At 51.8% G+C, this 26,256-nt stretch overlaps 1 protein-coding gene, 1 long non-coding RNA gene and 1 other non-coding gene across 3 annotated transcripts; 2 read left to right on the forward strand and 1 right to left on the reverse strand.

The window, feature by feature from the left end:
• Window positions 1-399: 399 nt before the first annotated feature.
• LOC144281260 (uncharacterized) lies at window positions 400-11,275 on the reverse strand. Its single transcript, XR_013349802.1, has 3 exons — window positions 9,280-11,275; window positions 8,631-8,726; window positions 400-5,173 (listed from the first exon to the last, which is right to left on the reverse strand). It is a non-coding gene; the product is annotated as an uncharacterized LOC144281260 (long non-coding RNA).
• A 730-nt stretch (window positions 11,276-12,005) lies between these two features.
• On the forward strand, window positions 12,006-20,561 carry ODC1 (ornithine decarboxylase 1). The gene is made up of 12 exons (XM_077844140.1): window positions 12,006-12,159; window positions 14,827-14,973; window positions 15,059-15,192; window positions 15,472-15,645; window positions 15,842-16,014; window positions 16,284-16,418; window positions 16,536-16,617; window positions 16,806-16,889; window positions 17,834-17,996; window positions 18,079-18,191; window positions 18,282-18,496; window positions 19,546-20,561. The coding sequence occupies exons 3-12, from the start codon at window positions 15,091-15,093 to the stop codon at window positions 19,688-19,690; spliced, it is 1,386 nt and encodes a 461-aa protein (XP_077700266.1). The 5' UTR covers window positions 12,006-12,159; window positions 14,827-14,973; window positions 15,059-15,090; the 3' UTR covers window positions 19,691-20,561.
• On the forward strand, window positions 13,564-13,696 carry LOC144281435 (small nucleolar RNA SNORA42/SNORA80 family). Its single transcript, XR_013349969.1, has one exon. It is a non-coding gene; the product is annotated as a small nucleolar RNA SNORA42/SNORA80 family (small nucleolar RNA).
• Window positions 20,562-26,256: the final 5,695 nt, after the last annotated feature.

Genomic DNA, 26,256 nt, shown 5'->3' on the forward strand with positions numbered 1-26,256 from the left:
ATCGACCTTGATGAAGCAAAGGGAAATTTATTCTAAGGAGTCCGGGAAATCACATGAGATCTGAGGGAGGCAGCTCTGCCCCACAGGGCTGGCAGTGGCCCCCTTCTAGCCCGAGACAACCCTGTCTCCCTCCTGAGTTCCCTTTGCCCTGCCTTCCCCCCACAGGGTTGTTGCTCTGTGCACAGAGACTCCTGCAGTTTCCTCAGCAGCCTGTGCACAGTTGATCCTGGCTGATCAGACTCCAGGCCTTCTAGCTCCGTTGCACCAGCACTCGTGTCAACACTCTGGGCAGAGGGAATCTGGCCCGGCAGGTTTGGGTCAGGTATCAATCGCTTGAGCCCGAGGGTAGATTTCTTCCAAGGCTGTATGGAAGGCACAGGTGCTCTGGAGAGGGTGGAGATAGAGGAAATAGCTGTCTCTCTGGTACAAATTGGCATGAGATAACTCAGAAATCCTCAGCATCGTCAGAAAAGAGAAAACAAAACGGCGAACATCTCTATGATCTTTTAAGTGATCGAATTCAGCTGGAAATTCAAGACATGAGCCTAAATTTATAGTGTCCAGGTGTTGAGAATGGGCCGTGCTACACAAAGCGCTCAATGAATATTTGTACACTGAATGGATCCACTGAACTATAAGAGGGTCACACAGTAGAGGACTTCTGATTTAAAAAGGAAAAATACCCCCTTACTTCCATGCCTAAAATGGACATAAAATTTCCAGTATCCTTCTTTTAAGGGGCATCCACTAAAACCCTACCCTGCGTACCACACTGGAACCTGGCAATGAGACAGACCCCAAGCCCCCTCTCTGGGCTCAGTCTGGTGGGGAAAACACAAGTTAAACAGGCAACCATGCTAACATATGTGCACATGTCCCAAACATGACGAAGGAAATCTAAACTCACAATTCTTTACTCTCTTGATAAATTTCACTGTGGCAAAAATGGTTCCAGAGTACTGTAGGCAGCGCTCACATGCTATTTTGAAGATGAAGTTGGCATTGCTCCCATTAGAAAGCATTTGAAATATGTTTTAAATCAACAAAGTAATTAGCCTGTTAATTAAAAGTTTGATAATATAGGGGCGCCTGGGTGGCTCAGTCGGTGAAGCGTCTGACTCTTGATTCTGGCTCAGGGCGTGAATTCCGGGTGGTGAGATTAAGCCTCGAGTGGGGTTCTCCCTGGGCATGGAGCCTGCTTGGGAGTCTCTGTCTCTCCTCCTCCCCTCCTTGCACACACTTCCTCTTTCTTAAAAAAAAAAAAAAGATAATATAGAATAGCATAAAAAAAGAATAAAAATTCCATCTATTCATATGTATTTATATACAGTGATTGTTTTGGTGAATGGTAGATGGCGAAAAAGTTCTGGAAATGGAGAATAGTGATGGTCACACAACCTTGTGAATGTACTTAATGCCGCTGGATTGCGCACTTAACAATGGTTACAATAGTAGGCTTTAGGAGCTACATTTTGTGCCACAATGAAAAATGAAAAATAATTCATACCAGATACACAGTTTTATGGAGCTGTTCTCACTTTATCACATAGCACATTTCTCCAAGTCATTAAAAACATTCATAAAGACTGAGTACTGTTTTATCTACAGCCACAGCATAATTTTATCACCCTTCCACTAATGTTGGATATATATTTTTTAAGATTTTATTTATTTAATCATGAGAGACACAGAAGGAGAGGCAGAGACACAGGCAGAGGGAGAAGCAGGCTCCCTGCGGGGAGCCCGATGTGGGACTCGATCCCAGGACCCCGGGATCATGACCTGGGCCGAACGCAGATGCTCAACCACTGAGCCACCCAGGTGCCCCTCATGTTGGATAATTGAAGTGTTTCCAATTTTTAAAATTATAAATGACATTTTTCATGAATACCTTTGTGACTAAAACGTCACCTGCTTTTTAGAGTATATCTGTGGCTAGATAAAGCCCTACAAGTGGGTTTGCTAGATGAAAGGTGCAACATGTTTAAGGCTTCTCATCCTTACTATGGGATTGTGTTTAGTAAGTGTGATACTGATTTTACTCCTGGCTGTACGAGAGAGCCACGGTCACACCCGCAGCCCAAACAGGTTCATTTGTGAGCGTCCCAGGCAGAGGGAATCTGCCCATGGCTCTCCCCTCCTCCTGCTCTCATCTTGCTTTCAATCTCCAAGCACTGCTTTTGGCTTAAAGCAGTAACAGTGCCCAGGCCGCTGGCTCAGACCCGTCTGAAAGGTCATTGGCAGTCGAACTCCCAGAATCCCAGAAATGGCAGGTGCATTCTGGAGAGAGACAGTGAAGGAGGAGGTGAGTGCCCATGAGGTCATGAGAAGACTAGGGAGACAAGGCGAGGATCACCTAGAGGGAGGGGACAATGAGACTTCTCAGCCAAACCAGGACACGAGAGAAGGGAACACAATCACTCATTATGTGGGAACAACAGCATAAACCAGAGCTGACTGTCCCAGGCAAACCAGGATTTACATCCACCTGACACGTCATCTGGGACCACATATCTACCCTAAAATCAGCACCAAGAGTCTGTATGGAATGTGACCTCAAACATCAGAAGCGAGGACCTTATCAGGGACTGTGGGTGTTTGGTTTCTAAAGGGAGGCAGCAAAGGGAAAACATGGCCTCATCGTCCAGGAAACATGCGATTCCGTGGGGTGACAGGCCAGCAAATGCACCTGAATGCTAATACCCCGCCTTGTCAAAGCAGCAAAGACCAGACAAGACCGGATACGGCCAAGGGACCCGGGAGAAGGGCAGAGGTAAACAGACCTGCAGGAATGTAGTTCCTGGGGTTGCACTGATTTGAGATGAGGCAAATTGCAATCAGGAAAGATCTAAGAGTAAGGCATTCTGGGACGGGAACTGGCTGGGGTAGACATGGAAGCAGATATGAGAGTTCTCAACTGCTGGTGGTTGAGCCCCTCTCAAATGTCAGGGCCAGAGCCAGGCAGGCACCTTATGATCTATGGAATAATTCAGTAACCAACAACCTCACAGATTCCTACGTCCAACCACCCTACCAAATAACAGCTAGATGCCCCCACTCACAGATGCAGGAAAGACTTTCCCCAAGAGCCCAGGGGCAGCTGTAATGTGAACTAAAGTGTCTGCTCACCGGGAGCTGTGGTTTCAGACGGGACGGACAACCGAGCACCTGCCCGCTCCCCCTCCTCCCCGGTACAGGCAATAGGGACCTGCAATGTCTGTAGGCAATTTGAAAATAATAATAAAATGGACCAAAAGCTGCCTTGTTTGTCGTTGTCCCTGGGCCCATCAATTCTATCCGAAGTCACAGATGAAATACTCCTCCTTGAAAAAACTCCTTTGTTCTAAACAATCACCACGGTCACAATTGAGTTTTAAGAATACGTTCACATTTTCATTGCTTGCCCGATCGTAAACGTCCTATTCTGCACCTAGGTTCATTTGGAAAATTCTCTGTTCTATAGTTGGCCCCTGATGCACACAGACGTGACTGCATTGTGTTTGTTCAGTTTCTCATGGTTTGCAATCCTCCTGGAGGCTAACCAGCCGGTCCCCGATCGCCCAGGACTTTGCTGCTTTTGACAGTGAACATCCCTGCCTTTGAGCTCAGCTCCGGAACAATTCATGTCTCCAGCTCCCCTGACAGATTTGAAATAACAATGTCACAACGTTGTGAATGCAAAGGAACAGAGCTTGAATTATTTCAATTCTATCATTCTACTTGTATTTTACTTGTGGAAAGTGTAAGCGGTGGAGGTGCCAACTGCACGATGTGATACTTGTGTCCTGTGGGTACGGATTTTAGTTCATACGTGAAACATTTAATTTCATTTGAATAATACCTGTAGAATTGAAGTTTCTTCTTTTAAAACGATTTTTTTTAAAACGATTTTTTTGTTGTTTGAAACCTAGAGAACAAATAAAGAAAGTAATAATTGCTGCTGGTTTTTACAGACATTATTAGCAGAAAACAACTTTGTTGTATCAAGGAGGAGGGTGTTAAAAAGTTTTCCATTTCAGGTGTCAAACTCAGTAGATAGGTATTGTGCATAAATCATCTCATTTAATCTCCGTGGCAACCCCAAGACACGACTTCTATTATTTTCCCCATTTAGAGATGAAAAGACTGAGATTCAAGGTAATGAACTGACTTGCCAGAGAGGGCTGGGATTCTCATGCGTGCACTGTCACCAGGGCGCACTCTGTGCCTCCTGTGCTAGACCTCCAGCTGGGTCCTTCCAGAGAGAGCTGCTCACCAGGGTATGCAGGCCCACCCAGCTCCAAATATTTTTTTAAAAAGATTTATTTATTTTAGATGGAGGGCAGGGCGGAGAGTGGATCAGTTGAGGGAAGGGCAGAGGGAGAGAGAGAATCTCGAGTAGATTCCTTGCTGAGCCCAGAGCCTGACACGGGGCTCGATCCCATGACCCCTGAGATCATTACCTGAGCCAAAACCAAGAGTCAGACACTTAACCAATGGAACCACCCAGGCACCCCACTCAGAATTTTTTTGTAAGAATATTATAGCTGTCTGTTTCAGTTTTATATGGCTATGGGGGCTTTACCCTCAAACTTTGCTGGGGGTAACACAACCATCTATTACATGTGCAGATTTGGTGGGTCATGGACGGTAGGGCCAGGTTTGTCTTTGCTCTACGATGTCTGGGTCCTCAGTGGGGAAGAGGTGGCGGCCGAGTGACTCCCTGGCTTGGGGCTGGATTGTATGTGTTGGCATCGGCTATCCGCTCACTGGGAGCTCAGCTTGGCTGTGAGCAGAGCACCTATACGTGGGCCCTTCACCTGGCCTGGGGTTCCCCCAGCGTGGTGGCCTCCAGACAGCTTCCCACCTTTCAAGGTGACCCAGGGCTCCAAAGGCTAGCATCCCAGCTCGCGAGGTGGAAGCTTCCAGCTGCCCTGCCTTTGCCACATTCTGTAGGTTTAAACAAGCCGCAAGGCAGCCCAGATTCCACTTCACTCTTGAAGAGGGGGCTGACACATTGGAGCCGCTGCCTTTGTAAAAAAATACAATCTGTGTCGCTTCTCTTTTTTCTTGTCCAGCTGGTTCTGACTCTTCCCAGCTCAGCTCCCAGCTGGGCTCTTCCTGGGACTTCTGGCTTCCTCCAGACCCAGGTCCTTCAGGTGGCTCCAACCCAGACAGCATTTTCGGGTGTGCCCTGCAAGAGGCAGCAGATAAGAGACGCATTTCTAGTGCTAGTGGGTGAATAGAAATCAGTTTAAGTCAACCAGGGAGATCCCACCCTCCCTCCCTCCTAGAGATTGAGAAGGTAAGAGGATATGATGACCATTCCACCCAACAAGACAGGAAGGGAAGTATACTGGGGAGAGTTGTTTCTTGGCAGAAGAGAGATGGAGGAAGCGATGCCCTTTCCCTCTTTCCACGAGCCTTTGCTTTATCTGTGTCTGATGCCTGGAACCAGGGCAGCTGTCGAGAACCATGAAGGTAGCTGGGTCCTCACTCTGAGCATGGAAGTGAGAAACCAAACAGGACTTGGGTCTTTGGTGTTGTTCCTAAATTTCTCAATGAATGAAGCTGGAGCCTCCCTTCCTTGAGACTTCTTGGTATGTGACAGGATTACTTTCCCGTCGCTGAAGCCAATAGGAAGCGTGATACTGGGCTTACTGGAACTCTTCTTAGGAAGCATCCTTCAAGTAGGCAGGAAGATTTTATTTATCCTTCCAAAGGAAGATACCCTTTGGAAAAGGAACTATGCCTGTCATTAGCCTGCTTGGTCTCACACCCGTCCCCCGATCCCATCAGGGCCAGGCTCTGTTTCTTGGGTGGATGGAGATGGGGGGCTGAGCTCCAAAAATCGCTTGCCAGCTCTCTTGCCAACTAGGAGGCCCTAGTAAGAGAATGGAGGAAGGGAGAAGCTGGGTCCTTCTCTTCCTGTCTCTCTGCTTTGAGCAGCGTCCCTGGCATTGGCTGCTTTCTCTCGGTGGTTCCAGGCGCCTCTGGTCACTGTGTCTCTGAACAGCCCCCAGGTGGCCACAGCTCTGCTGGGGGCCCTTCCTCCCTTTTATGTCGAGCCCTATGGGTGGGAGGAGCTTTGTGCAGCTGTTAGATATTCTGTTATTTCTGTAACTAGTTCCCATGTTGAATGCACCCTGCTGAACTGCGGGCTGGGGCCCTGCTACAGGGCATGGCCCGTCACAGGGGAGTGTTTAATACCTGCCTATGGTGGCTAGCCCCTCTGCCCGCCCTTCGCCCTTCGAGATCCCTGGGTCCTGTTGTCAGCAAGGATCTGATTGGGCTGATGGGAAATGCAGATGGAGGTCAGTGCTGATCTGTCTACACAACAAAGGAGAGGGCCCCTGGGGGTCAGAGGCTGCCCCCAGAGTGAGTCCCTTCATGTAGCCCTCAGTTCTCTCTCTATCCGAGTGAAGCCAGCTACATGGATGGTTACCTCTCTACGAGCCCTTATCATGGGTGCCCTCGGCCCCTCCCCAGCTCAGCCCAGCCCTGGGTGAGCCTTTCCAAGCCCATGTTTCTGTTTCTATTACCCAGAGCCTTCCTATGCCTTTGTCCTTGGGCCCCCCTGGTGGTACCCTGTGTGGTCACTGTCCTGGTGGCCAGACATACATAGCGCAAGCCTGGGAGCTGGCCTCCCTCTCTGACTGCATGCTCCTTGAGGACAGAGACCTCCTTGACCCATCTCCTCTTTGGCAGCTAGAGGGGGCCTGGCCTAGAATAAGGTTTCACAGATTGTTTGAAAGGAGAGAACATGAAACCCCTTGAGATGCTCCTATAGGTTCTCCTGATAAGCCCACACACCCATTGCTTTATGCCTACGGACCCAATGGCTCAGCCCAGCACGATACTGTTGGCCCTTCAGTCCTGAGTCTGACTTGGCCGGAATGTGGAGCTCACACCAACGCCAGGCAGAGTACATGCTTTTAAGGCCCCTCCACATGCTATTTCCTGGCATGAGAGGAAGAACTCTGTGGGCTCTGGGGCTTCCCAGAGGTGGGGCCCCTCTATGGTGGAACTCCAGCAAGAAGTAGGCCAGTGGCAAAACCCAGCACAGGTTCTACAACATGTGCGGTCAGAGGCAGTCACCTGAAGCCTAGGAAAAAATCAAAAAAGGCAGTGGGTAAGGCCAGGCCCTTAGCAAGTGTGCCAAGGTGACCAAGAACCCAGCCCAGAGCTGCAGCTCGTGGATCCTCCCTCACCCAGCACATCAACTGCATGTAGGAGACACTCCAGAAAAACACATATTGAGGGGATCCCTGGGTGGCTGGGGATCCCTGGGTGGCTCAGTGGTTTAGCATCTGCCTTCCGTCCAGGGCATGATCCTGGAGTTCCAGGATCGAGTCCCGCATCAGGCTTCCTGCATGGAGCCTGCTTCTCCCTCTGTCTGTGTCTGTGTCTCTCATGAATAAATAAAATCTTTAAAAACAACAACAACACATAATGAATGAATGAATGAATGCCCGAAGGAAGAATATTCAGAATCTTCTCTTCCTCCAATTTTTGACGGCACATAGGGAGAAATTCTAATGAGCTAATCTGTCGTGTAACCACAAGTCACAGATTTCTCAGGGCAGCCCTCATTCCAACCTAACAATGTTGAGTGACTTCCGCATGCCAGGTACTAGAACCTGGACGTATGGAGATAAGTAAATTGTGGTCCTGACTTCAAAGGGAGTAGGAAGGGGGAGGGGACAAGACCCAAGGTGCCCATACTGTGTGATGCATGCTGTGATGACAGGCGGGCAGAGTCCACAGAACCAAGCAGTTGAGGACAGCTGGAGCACAGCCCAGCGCAGGAGAGGAGACTGGGAAAGTGAGCAAACCTCCGAAGGTCCTGCGTGCCAGGCTGAGGCATTCAGACTTTCCCTTCTGGGCCAAAGGCCACCAGTGAAGAGTTTTAAATAAACGAGTGAAATGGTCAGATCTGAAAACTTGTGTCCTGCTGTCAGCCCACATGGGTGGGAGGGGGCCTATGGGAATGCGGGCTCAGCACACGCATCCCGGGACTCTGTCTTCAGGCTGCTCAGAAGGCAGACTGTGAGGGGCAAAGCATTGCTGACCTCAATTTGCCAGTCAGATGAACTCCTGCTCCTAACATCTGGACAGGAGCCACCTTTTCTCCGCAATGTACCGTGTGGCCACCGACCTGCCATAGGGGGCGCTGTTGGGCTCTGGGGGCGGGGAGGGCTAGCCCACTTCCGGCCAGATGGCCTTTGTGCCAGCAACTTCCCAGGGAGCCACACCAGGGCGGGGGCAAGGTGGGGCAGTGATACAACACTTTATAAAACAAACGTCCTGGGACTTCCACATGGGTGTCTTTAGCTTCCGACAGAGGCATTTGGAGGTGCTCCCTTTCTCTGATGATGCCTGTGTTGCTCAGAGCAAGGAGGGCCTCCCGGAAGCTGTCTGTGCCCGGGGCACATCATTTGGATATTGGCAAAGATGGCACACGTTCCACCTTGGAGGGCGGATTGGATTTTTGGAAACACCTCAAGCAATTCAAGGGCAAGGCTAGCCTGCTGGTGAGTGATGGAGCTTCAGAGCACTATTTCTGGTCCAACATCCACATGTGACTAGAGTGTCCCATGGCTGCTTCCCAGGTGGCCTGAGTTATGGCGCCCTGTAAGGACAGGCCTTACCGTCTCCCAAGTCCTCATGGAACTGGATGCTGTGAGCCTCACTCCATAGTCAACTCTGTGTTTCTGGGAAGAAACTCGGCGCAGTAGCAGATGACCCTGCACATGCGGACAGAACACAGACTCATTTTCCAGGAAGCCCTCAATGCCTAACGTTCCAACAATCACTACATGGATATGTAAATGTTTGCTGAGTGTTCTCCTTGATGTTATTTAATTATTTCCCATAAAGATGCCTCCTTAAATTTGTCTTTATATATACCTTTATAAACCCTTTCGTGTGAGCAGCTCCTTCTTCAGACGTGTTCTCATTTTTGGTTCAAAAAACATATACAACAGATTTATCCATAAGCCTCATTGTAAAGGGGGAGTTAGAGATTCTCAGAAGATCAGAGAGCAAGAGCTTGCATGTTTCTGGATTCTGATCTAGCCAGAGAGCGCTTTACACAAAGAGCTGAGACCCAGTGAGGGGAAGGGAAGCCCAGGGCTCCAGAATGAGCTTGGTTGTGAGGGTAGCTAAAAAAAACGGGAGTTGGTCCCGGAACTTAGGTGGGATGACTAAGGGTACAGCTCTTACTGGCACATCCAATGTGGCTTTTGACGTATTTGTTTGCTGCCATTACCTTTTCTGCACCAAACACAAAAATCTCACCTCCGCGTTAGGTGGAGCCACCACGTAGTTTACAAGGATCTGTTGCTTCTCTCCAAGGAAAGAAATAGTACCAGAGACGACAGAGTCTACCGAAAACATGCAGAAAGACATTAGTGCCATGCATATGAATAAGGCCAGGTTTAGTCATCACCGATTTATCTTCTCAAATCCAGGTTAGGAGCTGGGTTTAATGACTCAGGCCCTGCTAACTCCCAGACCCAAGGCCAAGGGCCTCTGTCCAAGAGCTTCCCTGTAGCCAGCTGGGCCAGTACTCAAGGAAGCAGCACTGCCTCCTTCTCTTGCTTCTGTTTCTCTAACTGGGTCAGATGGATCATCGGGGCAAGACGTGGCCTCCCCAGAGGAAAGTACGGCATGTGGGCAGGAGTTTGCATGTTCAGTGTGGGCTAGCAGGAGAGGCAGCATATATGGGTGACCTGGGTGTGAGCAGCACGTAGGTACAACAGAGGGACAGACTATCTGGCTTCCTCCATCAAGACATTGCTTCTAATTTCAGTTAATACCTCTAAATCTAAAATATAATCACACAACTGAGCTGAAACGGGATCCTAGATCTGGCCCTAAACTTTCCCTTAATGGTTGGAGAAAGAGAAGCTCAGAGAGTCAGGGAGGCATCCAGGTCACACTCACATGGCAGTAAGCTGCTGGCAAGATGGGGGCTGACTGTCCTCCCCACCCCCCCATGCCAGGCTGCTACCAGGATCCCATGTGTGGAGACATCCCGTCCCCACTGCCTGGAGGAGGCTGCAGAGCCGGGACAGTGTTCGTCTCGCAGTGACTGGCTGATTGACATGCCAAGGAGAACTGGGGGTGTGGGCACTGATCCCTGTTTGGCCGTAGTGCTGGACAGGGGAGACTTCTGGAATGTGGGAAAAACTCTGTCATTGGGACAAAATGTTTCTTCACAGAGAGGGGGGACAAATCCTTGTGTTCACCATGATTCTAGAGTTGTCCCATTTAGTGTCTGGGCTGTAACGTTCTCTGATGGGTTCTCTTTTTCTTAATTTTTATTCATTTATGATAGTCACAGAGAGAGAGAGAGAGATGGGCAGAGACACAGGCAGAGGGAGAAGCAGGCTCCATGCACCGGGAGCCCGACGTGGGATTCGATCCCGGGTCTCCAGGATCACGCCCTGGGCCAAAGGCAGGCGCTAAACCGCTGCGCCACCCAGGGATCCCTGTGATGGGTTCTTAATCTCATCCTCCATAGGGTGGAGATAACTCCCTTTCTCTTGTCCCTAGTCCAGTGGTGCCTGGCACCCACCCAGTAGCTGCTCAAGGACTACGTAAAAATAAAGTTGAACAAGGTATGCCCTAGGCCTGGGGGGACACTGCAAGGGAAACTTTTCAAACCTCACAGGCTTTTTGCCTCTGCAAAGATCCTTGGGTCATCTAGTCAAACCTCTTCCGAGGCCCAGAAAAGGGAGGTCATTGACCCAAGATCACACAGCAAGTGGGCACCAGGGACAGGGGAGAGCGCCGAGCTCCTCCGCAGCCCCTCTGCACCAACCGCCCCACCTGGGCCAGCTTTACCCGTCCTTTACATCCTCACAGGTGGCCCTCAGGTAGGTCACACCCCACACTCTAGGGTGGGACGCTGAGTGTTGCATTTCGCCTTCAAGGGGAAGAATGGTAAAATGAAAGACAGGGAAGCCCCCCACATTCCTTCTCCCCTCCCTGGGGCCAGCGGCGGGTGCCCGCTCCCCAAAGAGGTGCCCCCCTGCACCAGAGGGTTCACGCTCTAAGGGACAGCAGATTTCCCAGGGTTTGGGGTTTTTTATGTATTCATTGTGCCCTCAAAGCGAGGCAATGGCAGCCGCCCTCGGAGACGGCTGCACTGGCGACCCGTGGGTAGGGGCAGCGGAGGGGTTCGCTGGCTTGCAGCCCCTCCACGTCCTTCCCCGAGGCCCTGAGACAAGTCTCCGGCTTAACGCCGCGCGCGGCCTCGGGTGGCCGCCTGCCACGGGTCGGGGTCGGGGCACAGCTGACCGGGCCAGGCGCCCACCACCTGCCAGGGGACCCTCAGCACGCGCGCACCTGCCCCTCCGTGGGTCTGCGCCCGGGCGGGGGGGGCGGGGCCGGATGGGGCAGGTCCGTCCCGGGGACGGCGGGGCCGGAGTCCACCTGGCGGGGTCCACGTGGACCTCGGGGCCCCGCGGTCCCCTGCCCCTGCCCCCGGGCACGAGGCATTTACAGCCGGGCGGGGGCACAGTGCTGCCCGGCGCGGGCGCGGACGCCGGGCATCGGTCCGCCGCGGGCTCCGCGGTCGTGCTGCGGCCGCTCCCGCCCCGAGGCCGAGGTCCTCCGCGCGCGCGGCCGGCGGATGGCGCCGAGGGCCGGGGACCTGCGGCGTCGTGCGCGTGCGCGTGCGCGGCCCGCCGCGGGGCCGGGAAGGGCGCGAGGCCGCCGGGGAGCCCTGCGGCGTCGTGCGCGTGCGCAAGGCCGCGGCGGGGCCGGGCCGAGGGGCGCCGGGAGGCGCTGACGTCGGGTCGCCCGCGCCCCCCCGCCCCTCCGTCCGGCCGCGGGTTGGCCGCCGCCGCCGCGCTCCGCCCCCTTCCTCGGAGGACGCCCGGACGGAACCGATCGCGGCTGGTTTGAGCTGGTGCGTCTCCATGACGACACGCGCGGCGCTATAAGTAGCGGAGCGCCGGTCCGGCGGCTTTGTCAGTCCCTCAGCGTCCGCCGCCGCCGCCCCTCAGCCAGAGCTCCGGCGCCACCTCGGGCCGGCGGTCCTCCGCGGGAGGGAGCGAGGCGGCGGGCGGCCGGCGGACGGGGGACGGGGGCGGCGGGGCGGCCGGCGGTCCTGCGCGCTCGGCGGCGGCATCTCCATGGGACTGGCCCGCGGCGCCCGCGCGCTCTGAGGTGAGGGGGCGCGTCCGGGCGGGGGAGGCAGGGACGGGGCCGGCCACGTGTCCCCGCGCGCCGCGCAGCGCCGCGCCGCAGGCCGGGAGGACCCCGGGGCCGCGGGGGACACGTGGTCCCGGCGCCGGCCGCGGCTGCCGACCCTGCGGGGCCTGCTGTCCCCCCGGAAGCGGGGAGCCGAGCCCCGGCCCCGCGAGCGCCCGGCGGCCGGAGGGGACCGCGGCTCCCGCTTCCGAACCACGTCAGGGGTGCTCGGAGCCGGAAGCTGCCGGGCAGGCCCGCGGTTTCCTCAACCGCTATTCTTCTTCTTTAAGACTCGCGCGGCAGCAGGTGCAGGAGAGGTGGGAGCGGGCCCGTGCGGGTCTCGGGCTCCCGTCGCTCGGCCCACTTGGGCTGCGGTGAGGCGGACCTTCGCTCCTCTCAGTTCTCGTGCAGAGGACGTGACCCGACCTAGAAGTTCGCCCGAGCGGAGCTAGATGACGGCCGTCCAGGAGCCGTGGCAATGCCTTCTCCACTAGCCGCGGCCCGGAACGGTCCGGGAAGGGATCTTTGCAGGACTCAGAGGTTTAAGAAAGGCCTAGACTATTGAGAGCCCAGTTCGGGAGAACAGACCTACACGTAGGAGGCAGCCCTTAAGGGTTTGCAAAAAAAAACAAAAAAAACAAAAAAAAAAACAATGTATTGTGGTCGTTTGAGACCCCCCCCAGTAATTGGTGTAAGTGTGGGAAGCAGAACCTCTCAGAAATGTTTGGGGAGGACAGAATGTGTTGACTTTATTTAAAGCTAAAAGTGGGCATCATTTCGCTGCCTCGTGACTTTTTTTTAAGCTGGTCCCTGTCTCTGGCAAAATACTTCGCAATTGGCAGGAAGGGATTTGGTAGCAGAGGAGCGCTGTCTTGGGTTAACCCGCCCTGACTTTTAAGTCAACTTCGCTGTACAGGGCACTACAAAATGGAATGGCTCTGTGTTGCAAGTTATTCAAATGAAGCTTTAAGAGGTACTTAAGAGCAATTTATTTCAAAGTGGTGACAACTGCCCAAGTTTAAGCTTGAACACTGCCCTGAAAGCTATTTGACAAGACCCTAACTAACGATCCCGGTCTGTCACTGCACAAGCCTGTGATAAGTGTTCATTATATAGACAGGATGGGTTTGCTGTCCCTTTAGTCTCTCGACTTCCCCTAGAGGTGCTTCAGGCAACGCAGGAGGTTAACTGCGCCAGAAAGTCACACTAGATCAAGTCTTAAAACAAGTTCTACTAGGGGCGCCCTGCTGGCTCAGGCGGGAGAGCAGGCGGCTCTTGATCAGGAGGCTCTAAGTTCGAGACCCGCGATGGGTGTAGAGATTTAAAAGAAAGTTTTAAAGTCTTAAAAGTCACACAACATCAAAAGACCAATTCTACCACGCATGGGTTTGGATTTATGGCAGGCTCGTCCCCCTGGGCCTCTCATAGTGTCCCATGCCAGAGCAAACCATGGCCCCGAACCATTGCCTGGCCTCTGCCGTAGGCTGCAGGCACTGAAGTGGGTCGCACAGTGGAAAGAAAGTCCTGCCTAACAGAAATTAAAAAGGTTATAAAATCAATAATTTTAAGATAACTCATTTACCAACGTCACGTGTAACAAAGACCGAGGACAGTGGCTCAGAATGTTATAAGCTTTATTTTTGCTTATTCATAATTCCTGTTTGCTTTTTTATTTTTGTTATTCATAAAGTTAGCCAAAAATCATTTCCATGTGATTATTGTCCTAGCTAAGCAAGGATCAGGGTGCCGGTAAGGACAGATGAGATTTGCAGAATCACTGACTTGACGCCCAGCCACGCTGGTTTAAGAACGCTGATTTCTGATCAGATCCCACAACTGTATACATTTTGTTGATGTGGTGATTACTCTCTGGAAAAATACGTGCGTGGCATGAAAATAAAATAGCATAAAAATTAGCTCGTGAAATTCTTAAGGAACTGAGGAGCGCTCAGTAAGGTTAGCCTTAAGACGTTTCCATGACATTTCCATCAGTCATTAAAGATTGTTCCGTTTAAGACTTAGTGACAACAGGAGATAAGCAAGGTGTTTATAAGGCATCTTTCAGAATTACTGAAATGATACTTTAAGGTTCTAAAGAGCTAAAGCTTCTCTGAAATCAAACTGACCATTAAAAAAATTTCCTGTTTTAAAGAACTAAGTGAAGATTCTGAAATGTGCTTTCTTTTTCTTTTCTTTTCTTTTTTTTTAAAGATTTTATTTGTTTATGAAAGAGGCAGAGGGAGAAGCAGGCTGCCTTTGGGGAGCCTGTTGTGGGACTTGATCCCAGGCACCTGGGATTACGACCTGAGCCAAAGACAGAAAGGCAGATGCTCAACCACTGAGCCACCGAGGTGCCCCTGAAACATGCTTCCTATAGGTTTTTTAGCATGAATATTTAAAATGCTTATTTTGCGGTGTTTAAGTACTACAATGGGATTTTAGCCTGTCACCTTGAGAAAGTTTAGCGTTGAACCTGTGGTGTCTTTAGATAGTGCAGAGCTTTATGGAATCCTGTGACCTATCCCTGGAATAATGGGATTCGCAAATCCAGTGAGTGAGCTATCTACAGAGTGTGTGTAAGTGGCCTTGCTTCCTGTGTATGTGCAGTCAGTGCCTGATCTTTCAATTTGATATGTTCCTAAGGTGGACAGCAAATTCTCTGCCGATCAGGACATTTTCACGGCGGCCCCAGGGACACACGTGTTTTCAGTGGGACTTGGAATTCCAGAGAATTGGCTTTTGTGAGAAACTGGCAATAATTTCTTTAAATTCCATCTCCTAGTTTTCTGTGTAAGTATTCGTGGTAGTTTGCAGGTTTTTGTTACGAAGTACTGGGTATGGCTATGGCTTCTAAATATCTCCATCCTATTTGCAGTTTGTTAAGTTTTGGGGGAGCATCGAGAAACCATGAACAACTTTAATAATGCAGAGTTCGACTGCCATTTCCTCGATGAAGGCTTTACTGCCAAGGATATTCTGGACCAAAAAATTAATGAAGTTTCATCCTCTGTAAGTATCTTAAGTCCATGCTGGCCATGCAGCTTTGAAAATGCTGGGCAGATGACTGAGAAACTTCATTGGGGTCCTCAGGAAATGTAATGGAACTCACACGGTTAGGGAATTCAGAATTTATTCGCTGTGGATCATTCCATATGATAGTGACATTGTGTCCGTGCCCAGGCTAAAAACTTGAGGATCCGTTGAGACTGGTGGGAATGAGAGTTGAGGCTGCCTGTGGGATGTGAGATTAGGCAGCCAACAAGTTCCCTGTACCCACTTTTGCTGTAGGATGATAAGGATGCCTTCTATGTTGCTGACCTGGGAGACATTCTAAAGAAACATCTGAGATGGTTAAAAGCTCTTCCTCGGGTCACCCCCTTTTATGCAGTCAAATGCAATGATAGCAGAACCATAGTGAAGACCCTTGCTGCCATCGGAACAGGATTTGACTGTGCCAGCAAGGTAAGCAAAAACAGCAGGACTCCAAAATGATCTGAAATGGCCCTGGTGCTCCCAACAGGGCAGATCAAAATTGTGTTTCTTCGGCAATAGATAGTAATGAAAGTTGAGGGTGGGGGGGGGACTGTGAACTCCAGTGTTAACTCGGTTTCCTTCATTGATGAACTATGTATATATAATATACTCTCATCTTTTTCAGACTGAAATACAATTGGTACAGAGTCTCGGGGTGCCTCCAGAGAGGATTATCTATGCAAATCCTTGTAAACAAGTGTCTCAGATTAAGTACGCTTCAAATAATGGAGTCCAGATGATGACTTTTGATAGTGAAGTTGAATTGATGAAAGTTGCCAGGGCACATCCAAAGGCAAAGTGAGTTACTCCTCCATTTAAGGGCAGGGTCACATATGGGACCTGCATATTGTCAAATTCAAATTTTCAGTTTTGAGATTCCTATGCTTTAAGTAAAATGTAAAAAATGTCCTGGGTCAGGGGCAGAGTAGAAAATCTTAAATCCTCTTGATAAATAAAACTGTGTGGGATTCCAACCATGGGGTATGAGAGCCACGGATTTTTATCTTAACCATGGCTCTAAGTGGTCTTCTGTCATGGGAAGTTTAATACCATTTTTCTGATTCTAGGTTGGTTTTGCGGATTGCCACTGATGATTCCAAAGCAGTCTGTCGCCTCAGTGTTAAATTTGGTGCCACACTCAAAACCAGTAGGCTTCTTTTGGAACGGGCAAGAGAGCTAAATATTGACGTCATTGGTGTCAGGTGAGATCTTGGTGGTGGCGTAGAGGCTAAGATACTAGACAATGCATGTTTTACAAGTTTTCTCCTGCTGTAAGTAGTAATTTTCAAAAATAGCATATTCTCCTTTCTTTGCCCCAGCTTCCACGTGGGAAGTGGCTGTACCGATCCTGAGACCTTTGTGCAAGCCATCTCTGATGCCCGTTGTGTCTTTGACATGGGAGTGAGTATATAAACTCAAGCATGCTGGGGAGGAGGCCCAGGGCTGACAGTAACTAGGCTCGGCTCTAGAATTAACCTTTTGCAAAAGTCATCCCTTATGCCAGAGGATTAAACCCATTTGTTGCATACATTTTCATGACTTGTTATCAGTCTGGCTATACCCGATTGACTTCATTTTCTTGACTCTAGGCTGAGGTCGGTTTCAACATGTATCTGCTTGATATCGGTGGTGGCTTTCCTGGATCTGAGGATGTAAAGCTTAAATTTGAAGAGGTAATTTATAACAAAAAACTGTAACAGCTATTTTAGCACGTTCCATTTTGGAGTATTTCAGAACTTAAGTGTTTTAACTAATTTCAAAAGAAATCGTACAAACCTAGAAATAGTGTCTTGGTAGGATATTTTCAGTGAGTTCTGTGTTATTTAAAATTGTATTTTGGGATGTCTGGGTGGCTCAGTGCTTGAGCGTCTGCCTTTGACTCAGGGTGTGATCCTAGGGTCCTGCAATTGAGTCCCAAGTCGAGCTCCCCATGGGGAGCCTGCTTCTCCCTCTGCCTCTCTCTGTGTCTCTCATGAATAAATAGTCTTTTTTTTTTTTTTTTTTTTTTATGTATTTTAGTGTGCTTTGGCATTCTAAACTGAAATGAGTCTCTTGCCCCCACCCAATCGTGTAAAACAGTTGATTACTTTAGGAAATGTTGCTGTGCAAAGTGTGTGGACCATATGTCGTTACCCCAAGTGTGCTCTTCTAGATACTGTATTTTCCTTTAAACATTTTAATTACGAAGTTAAATACTTCATATCTCATGAAGTGGACCCTTATGTGGTGGTTGAATTTATGAAACAGATCACCTTCTTACTGAGATTTTGTGAGATAGACAAGAATTAAGAGTTTTATCCTGTTGGTGTGAGTTTGATAGGTTAAAGTACTTGGTACCTTGATATCTCAGTAAGAGGTGATTTATTGTTGGGGAGAATCCTACCCATAACATCTTACAAAGGAGGGGAGGTATCCAGAGGGGAATCTAAGTGAAACCACAGGGTTTTTTTTAGGGAGATGCTGGTTTGTTTTTCTTCTGTGGTTGCTTGATAATAAACCTCCCTGCTGGTGGCTGCTTTCAACGTTTTTTTATCCTGTCCTGTCACAGCACTGGTTTCTGCTCTTTGCTGTTAGTTCCCCCTGATAATGACTGTCCTTGTCTGTCTCACTCTTGTAGATCACCAGTGTTATCAACCCAGCCCTGGACAAGTACTTCCCGGCTGACTCGGGGGTAAGGGTCATAGCCGAGCCCGGCAGATACTACGTTGCGTCAGCCTTCACGCTCGCAGTTAACATCATTGCCAAAAAACTCGTCTTAAAGGAACAGACAGGTTCTGATGGTACGTATAAAGGATGAATCACTGCACACATAGTTGTAAGTTGGTACAGAAAGTGGTAATAGAGACTACTCTGCCTTTCTAGATGAAGATGAGTCGAGTGAACAAACCTTTATGTATTACGTGAACGATGGAGTGTATGGATCATTTAATTGCATCCTCTATGATCATGCCCACGTGAAGCCCCTTCTGCAGAAGGTACCTTCTGAACATAGCATATGCAGCAGTTAAGATGTGTGGTCATAATAACAAGGGTAACTAGTTATGTTTCTCTCTCTTCGAATGTAGAGACCTAAACCAGATGAGAAGTACTATTCCACTAGCATATGGGGACCCACGTGTGATGGTCTGGATCGCATTGTTGAGCGCTGCGACTTGCCGGAGATACACGTAGGCGATTGGATGCTCTTTGAAAACATGGGTGCTTACACTGTTGCTGCTGCTTCTACTTTCAATGGATTCCAGAGGCCAACTATCTACTATGTGATGTCGGGGCCAACATGGTTAGTGATGGCAACTCATGTTTATGGTTTAATAAGAACAGATTTCCTCAGGTTTCTGCTGGCTGTTGTCTGGTTTGTTTATTTATTTATTTATTTATTTATTTATTTATTTATTTATTTATTTATTTATTTATTTATTTATTTATTTAATTTATTTATTTATTTATTTATTTATTTATTTATTTATTTATTCAGTTTAAAAGGAAATTGTCTCGTTTAGATTTAAACACTAGGGGATCCCTGGGTGGCTCAACGGTTTGGCACCTGCCTTTGGCCCAGGGTGTGGTCCTGGAGTCCCGGGATCGAGTCCCACATCGGGGCTGCCTGCATGTAGCCTGCTTCTCCTTCCTCCTGTGTCTTTACCTCTTTCTCTCTCTGTGTCTCTCATGAATAAATAAATAAAATATTTAAAAAAAAATAGATTTAAACACTAACCAGGTTTTTAAAAATAGTTTCTTTTCTGCCTTAAGAATATATGCTGTTGGGATCCCTGGGTGGCGCAGCGGTTTGGCGCCTGCCTTTGGCCCAGGGCGCGATCCTGGAGACCCGGGATCGAATCCCACATCAGGCTCCTGATGCATGGAGCCTGCTTCTCCCTCTGCCTATGTCTCTGCCTCTCTCTCTCTCTCTCTCTCTCTCTCTCTGGGACTATCATAAATAAATAAAAATTAAAAAAAAAAAAATATATGCTGTCAAAAAAAAAAAAAGAATATATGCTGTCAAATTCAGAAAATACAAATGGAAAGAAAATCCTTCTGGGAATACTGATCTGTATTTGGTTTCAGATTTTTGCAAAGGTATAATTATTTCAAAAAAAATTAGTGTATTTATATATAAATAGAATAGTTTAATGAATGCACGTGACTTGTGGTTTCCCTGTGACGGAAATGATGGTCCTGAAGAAAGGCTTGCTTTAGAAACATTGAGTTGCTTCCTGATGACCTAGTAACCAAGGAAGTAAATAGGCTCATGAATAAGTGATTCTTGTGTGAAGCTGCCCAGTTACGGGGTGACTCAGGGTTTCTGAATATGCTACTTCTGTCCTTCAGGCAACTGATGCAGCAGATCCAGAACCACGACTTCCCGCCCGAAGTAGAGGAGCAAGACGTCAGCACTCTGCCAGTGTCCTGTGCTTGGGAGAGCGGGATGAAACGTCCCCCCGCTGCCTGTGCTTCAGCTAGCATTAACGTGTAGGTGCCACTCCTGTAGCTGTTAACTTCGAGTTTAGCTTGAATTGTGGGATTTGGGGGGACCGTTTAACTTAATTACTGCTAGTTTTGAGATGTCTGTAAGTAGGGTTGGCATGAATGCAACAGTATGGAAGACTAGGAGATGGGGTCACTTATCTGTGTTCCTATGGAAACTATTTGAATATTTGTTTTATATGGATTTTTATTCAATTTTCAAACATGCTACTAAGGAGTGCCCCTCAGCTGCTGAGCAAGCGTTTGTAGCTTGTATGTTGGCAGAATGGGCCAAAAGCTTAGTGTTGTGACCTGTTTTGAAAATAAAGTATCTTGAAATAATTAGGCATTGGGGAATTCTTAGTGTGTCCATTCCAAACGGCTCACCTTGAATGTGTTTTGTAAGTGGAGATTGTCCCACCGGCTGAGAAAATTATCCCAGAGGACTTAGGAGTTGGTGGTTTTCAATATTTTGAAAATCCATCAAAATGCCATCATCCTAGTCAACATTTTTATTTCAAGTACATGAGTCTTGTACAGCGTTTGCTTTGGATTCTCACAGAGCACAGTGAATTTAGCCCACATGTAGGTAGAAGGAAAAGCGAGGATGAGACAGGCCATACCCCTGTGCTGCTGTCCCAGCTCAGCCCGCCCCGGGTGTACACAGAAGTGGCTGTGATGGAGTGCTCAGGGCCATTTGTTAACTGCCTTGTGTCAGGGCTGGGGCCCAGGGAAGGCCCATGGAGCCCCCTGAGCGCTGCCTGCAGGACAGATGTTCCTTCCCACTTGTCTTCTCTCCTGGACAAGTTGCATAGCTGCAAGTTAGGAATGTGGTACAACATTTGGCAGTCAACTTATTTTAATAAATTCAACAATAATTATCCTGTGTTGTAGCTCTCTACCTTCTTTGACTTTGACCACTGGCCTTTTACGTTCCCTTACTCAACTCCTAACCCCACTCCCCAAAATAGGACATCAGGCTCTCATACTGTGTGTAACCCCGAAGATGAGAATGTCAAATCCCTGCAGTAGCTGTATGTGGGGAAGGCTGGCCATGCAAGAGCCGGATGTGGTTCTAGGAAGCCACTGGTTACTCACCTGTTGCTGCGCGGCACCAAGCATCACCAGCTACAGTACAGGGCCAGGGAAGCCTGTACACAGTCCAGCTGGGAGGGAAAGCTGTGGCTCCTTTCACCTCGGGGAGTAAATGGAGCCAAGTCCTGCAGCTGGTGCTGTATTCACTCCCAAACAATCTGAGGGGAATGACTGCCGTTTCTTAAGCCACCTTTCCCTCCCAACACCTGAATTGCACGACTGACTGCATTGCTGTGATCACGGAATTAGCTCGTCCTTGGCTGCTCAGCCAGACTCGGGCCTGGCACGTCACCAGGTCCGCTCTCCCCTCCTAGACCTGAGAATACGGTTTTCCTTGCCGTAGGTGAACGCAGTTTCTCAGGAGCTATAAACAAAACAGGTTTGACTGGAGCAGGGGCCAAGGGGAGGGACAAACCTCTGCAACTGACGGTTTGTCTCACTTCTCTGAGCATGTCCTTTTATCATTACTCAGGATGTTCAGAATAAAGGAATTGGTGAGAGACGGGAGCTAGTCACCACGCTGCATGTTGGCGAATGAGGCCTACTTGAGCAGGAAGGGAAGGGGAGCTTGGAGTAGAGGCAGGGAGCTTAGATGGAGAAGAAGATGGGGGGGGGGGTCCTTTCCACTCTGAATGCCAAGGACTTGGAAAGAGCTCTTCCCTCCGCCAGTTGGGTGAAATGCAGCCTGCCCAGCTGGCCGTGCCAGGGTCCTGTCCCCTCGAGAGCCTCCTGCAGCGCCTGTGAGTCCCCAGTGTCTGGGCTTTGCCAAGGCCACGCTCGGGCCTGGAGGGGCAGGTAGGCTGGCCCAGGCCAAATGGCCTCTGGTCCTTACACCTGGGAGTGAGTTAGTCCAAGAGGATGGAGAGCTCAGATGCTGGGTGTGTGTCGACGCTCCTCCAACACCCTCTTAAGTCCTAGTTTGCCGTGTGCGGTTACCTGTTGCCACTGATAAGGTTGGCACTGCCTAGGGGCGCCTGGGTACCTCAGTTGACCTGGCTCAGATTATGATCTTGGGGTGGAGATCAAGCCCCATGTTGGGTTCCCTGCTCCATCGAAGAGTCTGCTCCCTCTCCCTCTGCTGCTCCTCCTGCTGCGTCACTTGTGCTCTCAAAAAAAAAAAAAAAAAAAAAGGCATAGTCTAGTCATTCACAGAAACCTGACACTTCCAGGCTTACTGTGTGAAGTGAGCAACTATGGCCTCCACCAAGGAACCTTGGCAGGCGGTGAATTTTCCCTCCTGAAGGTGCTGGAGACTCCAGACAGGGCCCCTGGTGGGGAGGAACCTGGGGATCCCAAGCTATCGGTCCAGGATGAAGGCAGCGGTCTCAGCCTGGCAGGCTCTGCCTCAGTGCACTCAGGGAGCATCTCGAGCCGAGATGGCAGGCACACCCCCTGCTCCAGAGATGGGGTGATGTGGGGAAGGCGGGCAAACCTGGAAAGAGCCGAAGCTCCCCAACTCCTGATGTGATGCATTGGAGGTGAACGTTGGGACAGAGCAGACTGCAAAACTAAAATGTGATGTTAGGGCAGCCCCAGTGGCACAGCGGCTTAGCGCCGCCTGCAGCCCGGGGTGTGATCCTGGAGTCCCGGGACCGAGTCCCATGTCGGGCTCCCTGCATGGAGCCTGCTTCTCTCTCTGCCTGTGTCTCTGCCTCTCTGCCTGCCTCTCTCTCTCTCTCTCTCTCTGCCTCTGAATAAATTTAAAAAAAAATAATAAAATTAAATAATAAAATGTGATGTAAAAAGGTAACAGGGTGGGACACCCCGGTGGCTCAGCGGTTGTCTGCCTTCGGCCCAGGGCGTGATCCCAGAGTCCCCAGATCGAGTACTGCATCGAGCTCCCTGCAGGGAGCCTGGTTCTCCCTCTGCCTGTGTCTGTCTCGTGAATAAATAAAGTCTTCAAAAAGAAAAAAAAAAAAGTAACGGGGAACCACAGGAACAGGGCTGACCGTTCATGTTAGAAGAGCTCCGGTCAATAAAAGGACGACGTGGTAGAAAGTAGGCAAGACATGAACACGGTTCCCAGAAAGGCTCTTTGGGCATGAGATTTTCAAACTCGAGAAAGGCACCGTGTCGCATGTCAGGGAGGCAGATGAAGGGGTTCCGAGGTTGACGGCTAAGCAGGCGTGCTCACACCCCAGACGCCGACGGGACGGTGGGAATAATCTCTGGAGGCAGCTTGGCAACATTCCAGATCATCCAAACTCCGACCCAGCAATTCTAAGAATTTTCTGACCCAAACCCCCTTACGGGCTTCGCACTGTGCACGTAAGGGCACACAGAGACGCCCCTCGCGTCCATCGAGGGGACTGGCGAGATGATCCCTGGGCCGGACTGTGGCCGCTTGAACACACACCTGCAGGAACCCACGGCCCGGCTCCGAGCTGCGGGGAGAGGAGCTGGGGAAGCGCGTGTGTGGAGGCACGTACGCCCGTGTGCACAGAGCCTTTCTGGAAGACTGACAAACTGGGGGCACGAGGGGAGTGGAGACTGCATAGACACGTCTCCACGTGTCCGCATTACTGATTGTAAAGAAATTACAAGCCTCCCAAGGGAGGAGAGAGGCTCAGAACTAAATGGCTCACGTCTCATCCCACGGCGGAGGGCAGGGAAGGCCAGGGGCTCCCGCACCTGCTCCGTGCTTCTCCTGAACTTGAAGCCCAGAGAGGCCAAGAGGCTCGACTGAGGGAGGCGGGCGAGTCAGGAGGACCTAAGAGTACGTAGGTCTCTGCTTCCCGGCCCGTCTGTGCCCCTGAAGGAAGAGCCACCGCGGGAATGAGCCTCCTCTCCCAGCAGGGGCGGGACGGGGCTCCCAAGCCCCGCACAGGGGGGCACCCGCTGGTGGGCCTCCAGCCCGAGAAGCGAGGCCTTGGACTCCCTCAGCGGTCGCGAGGGAGGGTCGGAGAAGCTCAGGATTTAGTGCCGAGTGAAAACATCTGAGAAATCCTTGCTGCCTCCATTTCTGGAAGTGGAGGCTTTTTTTCCATCCTCACTGCTGACTCTCAATGGGAAGGGTCGTGACCGACGTGCCCCGGGGGCGGCCTGGCGCCTGCAGCTCTGACCTGCCCGGGGACTGTGCGGGGACTGTGCGCACTCAGCTCCCTGGCTTGACAGGCGGAGGTGCCAGGCTCGGCAGATAAAAATAGAAGATGCTGCAGGGCCGTATACTTGCTGTGCATCTGAGCTTTATATTTGGGCAACCATGGAAGGGCCTCCGAGCCCTGGCTGCAGGCCCAGCCCCGCCTGGACGCCGCGGGGCTGCCCGGACCCTCGGCCTCCTTACGGCTCCAGGGCAGCAGGGACCGGCGGCTCTGGGAAGCGGCCCCACCGCTGGGCCGCCCGAGCCGGAGCGCCCTCCCGGCCGCGGCCACCAGGGGGCAGCAGCACCCCGCGCGCCGGGCTCCTCGGCCAGGTTGGGCGCTGTGACCAAACTGCCAGGTCACAGGGTCACTCAGCAAACGCGTGGCCAAGAGCCCTGACTGTGCCAGGAGGGCCGTGGGAACAGGAGCATGCTCTGGCTCAGACGGAGATCCAGGGCCGGCCACAGGGGCTCCAGGCAGCTGCGGCCACCACCAGGCTCCTGCTCCCCAAAACTTCCTGAGCCCCAGCAGGTGGAGCCCCTCCTGCCTCACACCTGCTGTGCCAGCCAGTGAACAGCCTTGCGGCCCTTGCCTGTCCGGAGGGGGTAGCACCCCAGCCACCTCCGGAGGGGACCCGGTGACCCTGCCCGCTTGTCCCTCTCGCCCTGGACGCCGTCCACAGCCTGCACCCTGCCCTGGCAGTGCCGGCAGGCTCCCCTGAATGTGGGTGGCTCTGGGCAGCAGGGGGCGCTGCTCCCGTGGAACCCACCCCCACGCCACCCACTGGCTATCCTTGGAGCCGGGGTCCGGGTCCCACTGGTCTCCATGCATCGGCACCTATGGCACCAGTGTTGCCCTGCCCCATCCTGGCATGGCCCCAGGCCCATGCTCTTCCCCCACCAGAGCTGCCCCCTGGGGGCGTCGGGTCCTAACCCTGGCTCTGGCCCCCGTGCCCCCACATCTGGGGGATTGAGGAGCCACTGAGTAGCCCTCACCCTGAGCTGGAGAGCCTATGGGGCAGGTGTCGACCCAGGGGGGTTCACCCTACCCCAAGGCCCTGCAGCCCTTCTCTCTGCAACCGACATGCAGGGCCAACGTCACAGTCCTCGGGGAGGACAGGGAGGGCCTTGTCCGGGGCCACAGGGCTCACGAGCTAGGACTCGTACCTCTGCTCCCGTGTCCAGGGCTGTTGTGGGTACGGATGGGCCCCCTGCTGACTCTCAGTCATCATCCCCCCAGCAGCTGGGCCTGTGCGGGGCCTGGCACTGGATCCAGGGGCAAAGGCGACCGCAAAGAGATGAGCTGACAATATAAGGTCAATATGAGGGCAGCAGCGCTTGAGTGAGGGGAGCGTGGGGGCTCTAGCCACTCTCTGGGGAGAGGCGGGGGTGGCTCTCTGGAGGAAGGGACGTTGGCACGTCGTCTCAGAAAGGCCCTGGAGTGTGGGTGAGTATGAAGTTCAGGGCGGAGGCCGGAAGGCCACTGTCGCTCAAATTGGGGACGGAAACGGTGGATGCCCTGCTGCCGGCAGCAGAGCTGGGCCGGCTGAGGGCCAGGGGCAGGGTGGTCTCCACCGCACCCACCCAGCAGGGGCTCAGGGGCGCCACTCAACACAGCCTCTCCCACGTCTTCAGGAGCCACCCGTCGCCAACACGGGCCCAGATGCATCAGACTCTGGATGCCACGTCTCTGCGTGGAACGGGCCTGGATGTGTGTCCGTGTCCAAATCCTCATCTGTGGAGACCCAGGCTGGGTCTGTGGTCCCCAAGCACACCCAGACCCATCCCCCCACCACATACAGACAAACACACAATGTGCGCACATGCACACATGCACACACATGCACACACAGTGCAAGGGGCACCGTCTGGGGGTCTTGATCTGGCCAGTTGTGATTCTGCTACTGACTTCCTGGGACCCAAGCGAGCCTGAGGGGCCTGGCCGATGGCTAGTGGAGAACTGGGAGGTGGGGGGTCTGCGGGGCCGGTCCCCTCCCTCTCCCGGGCCTCTTGAGCCTGCAGGTGGAGCAGAATCAGCCCAAAGGCCCTTGTAGACAGAACAGTCCTGTATGAGCGATGCCCGGAGCGTGCGAGCTTGGAGAGTGTTTGCACGGGCTGTGGGCACACGCAGCCACAAGCAGGGGAGACCAGCCAGGATGGGCCCAAGGGAGCCCTTTCGTGGACTGCAAGGGTCAGGTGGCCCACAGGTCCTCAGAGATGGCTCCTCTTTGGGGCTGAGCCCAGGGACGCCCACCCCCAGCCCAGCCTTGGAAGCTGCTAGAAAGAGCCTCAAGCCGATGGAGGAGGAGAGGCCCACTCTTTGCCCTCCAGGGGCAGCTGCCTTTCCTCCCCTGGACCCCGCGCTGGTCAGGCGGCCCCCACCCCGGCCCCACACTCCCCCC

This window comes from Canis aureus, chromosome 12, assembly GCF_053574225.1.
Source record: "Canis aureus isolate CA01 chromosome 12, VMU_Caureus_v.1.0, whole genome shotgun sequence".
In the NCBI taxonomy this organism is placed as follows: Eukaryota; Metazoa; Chordata; class Mammalia; order Carnivora; family Canidae; genus Canis; species Canis aureus.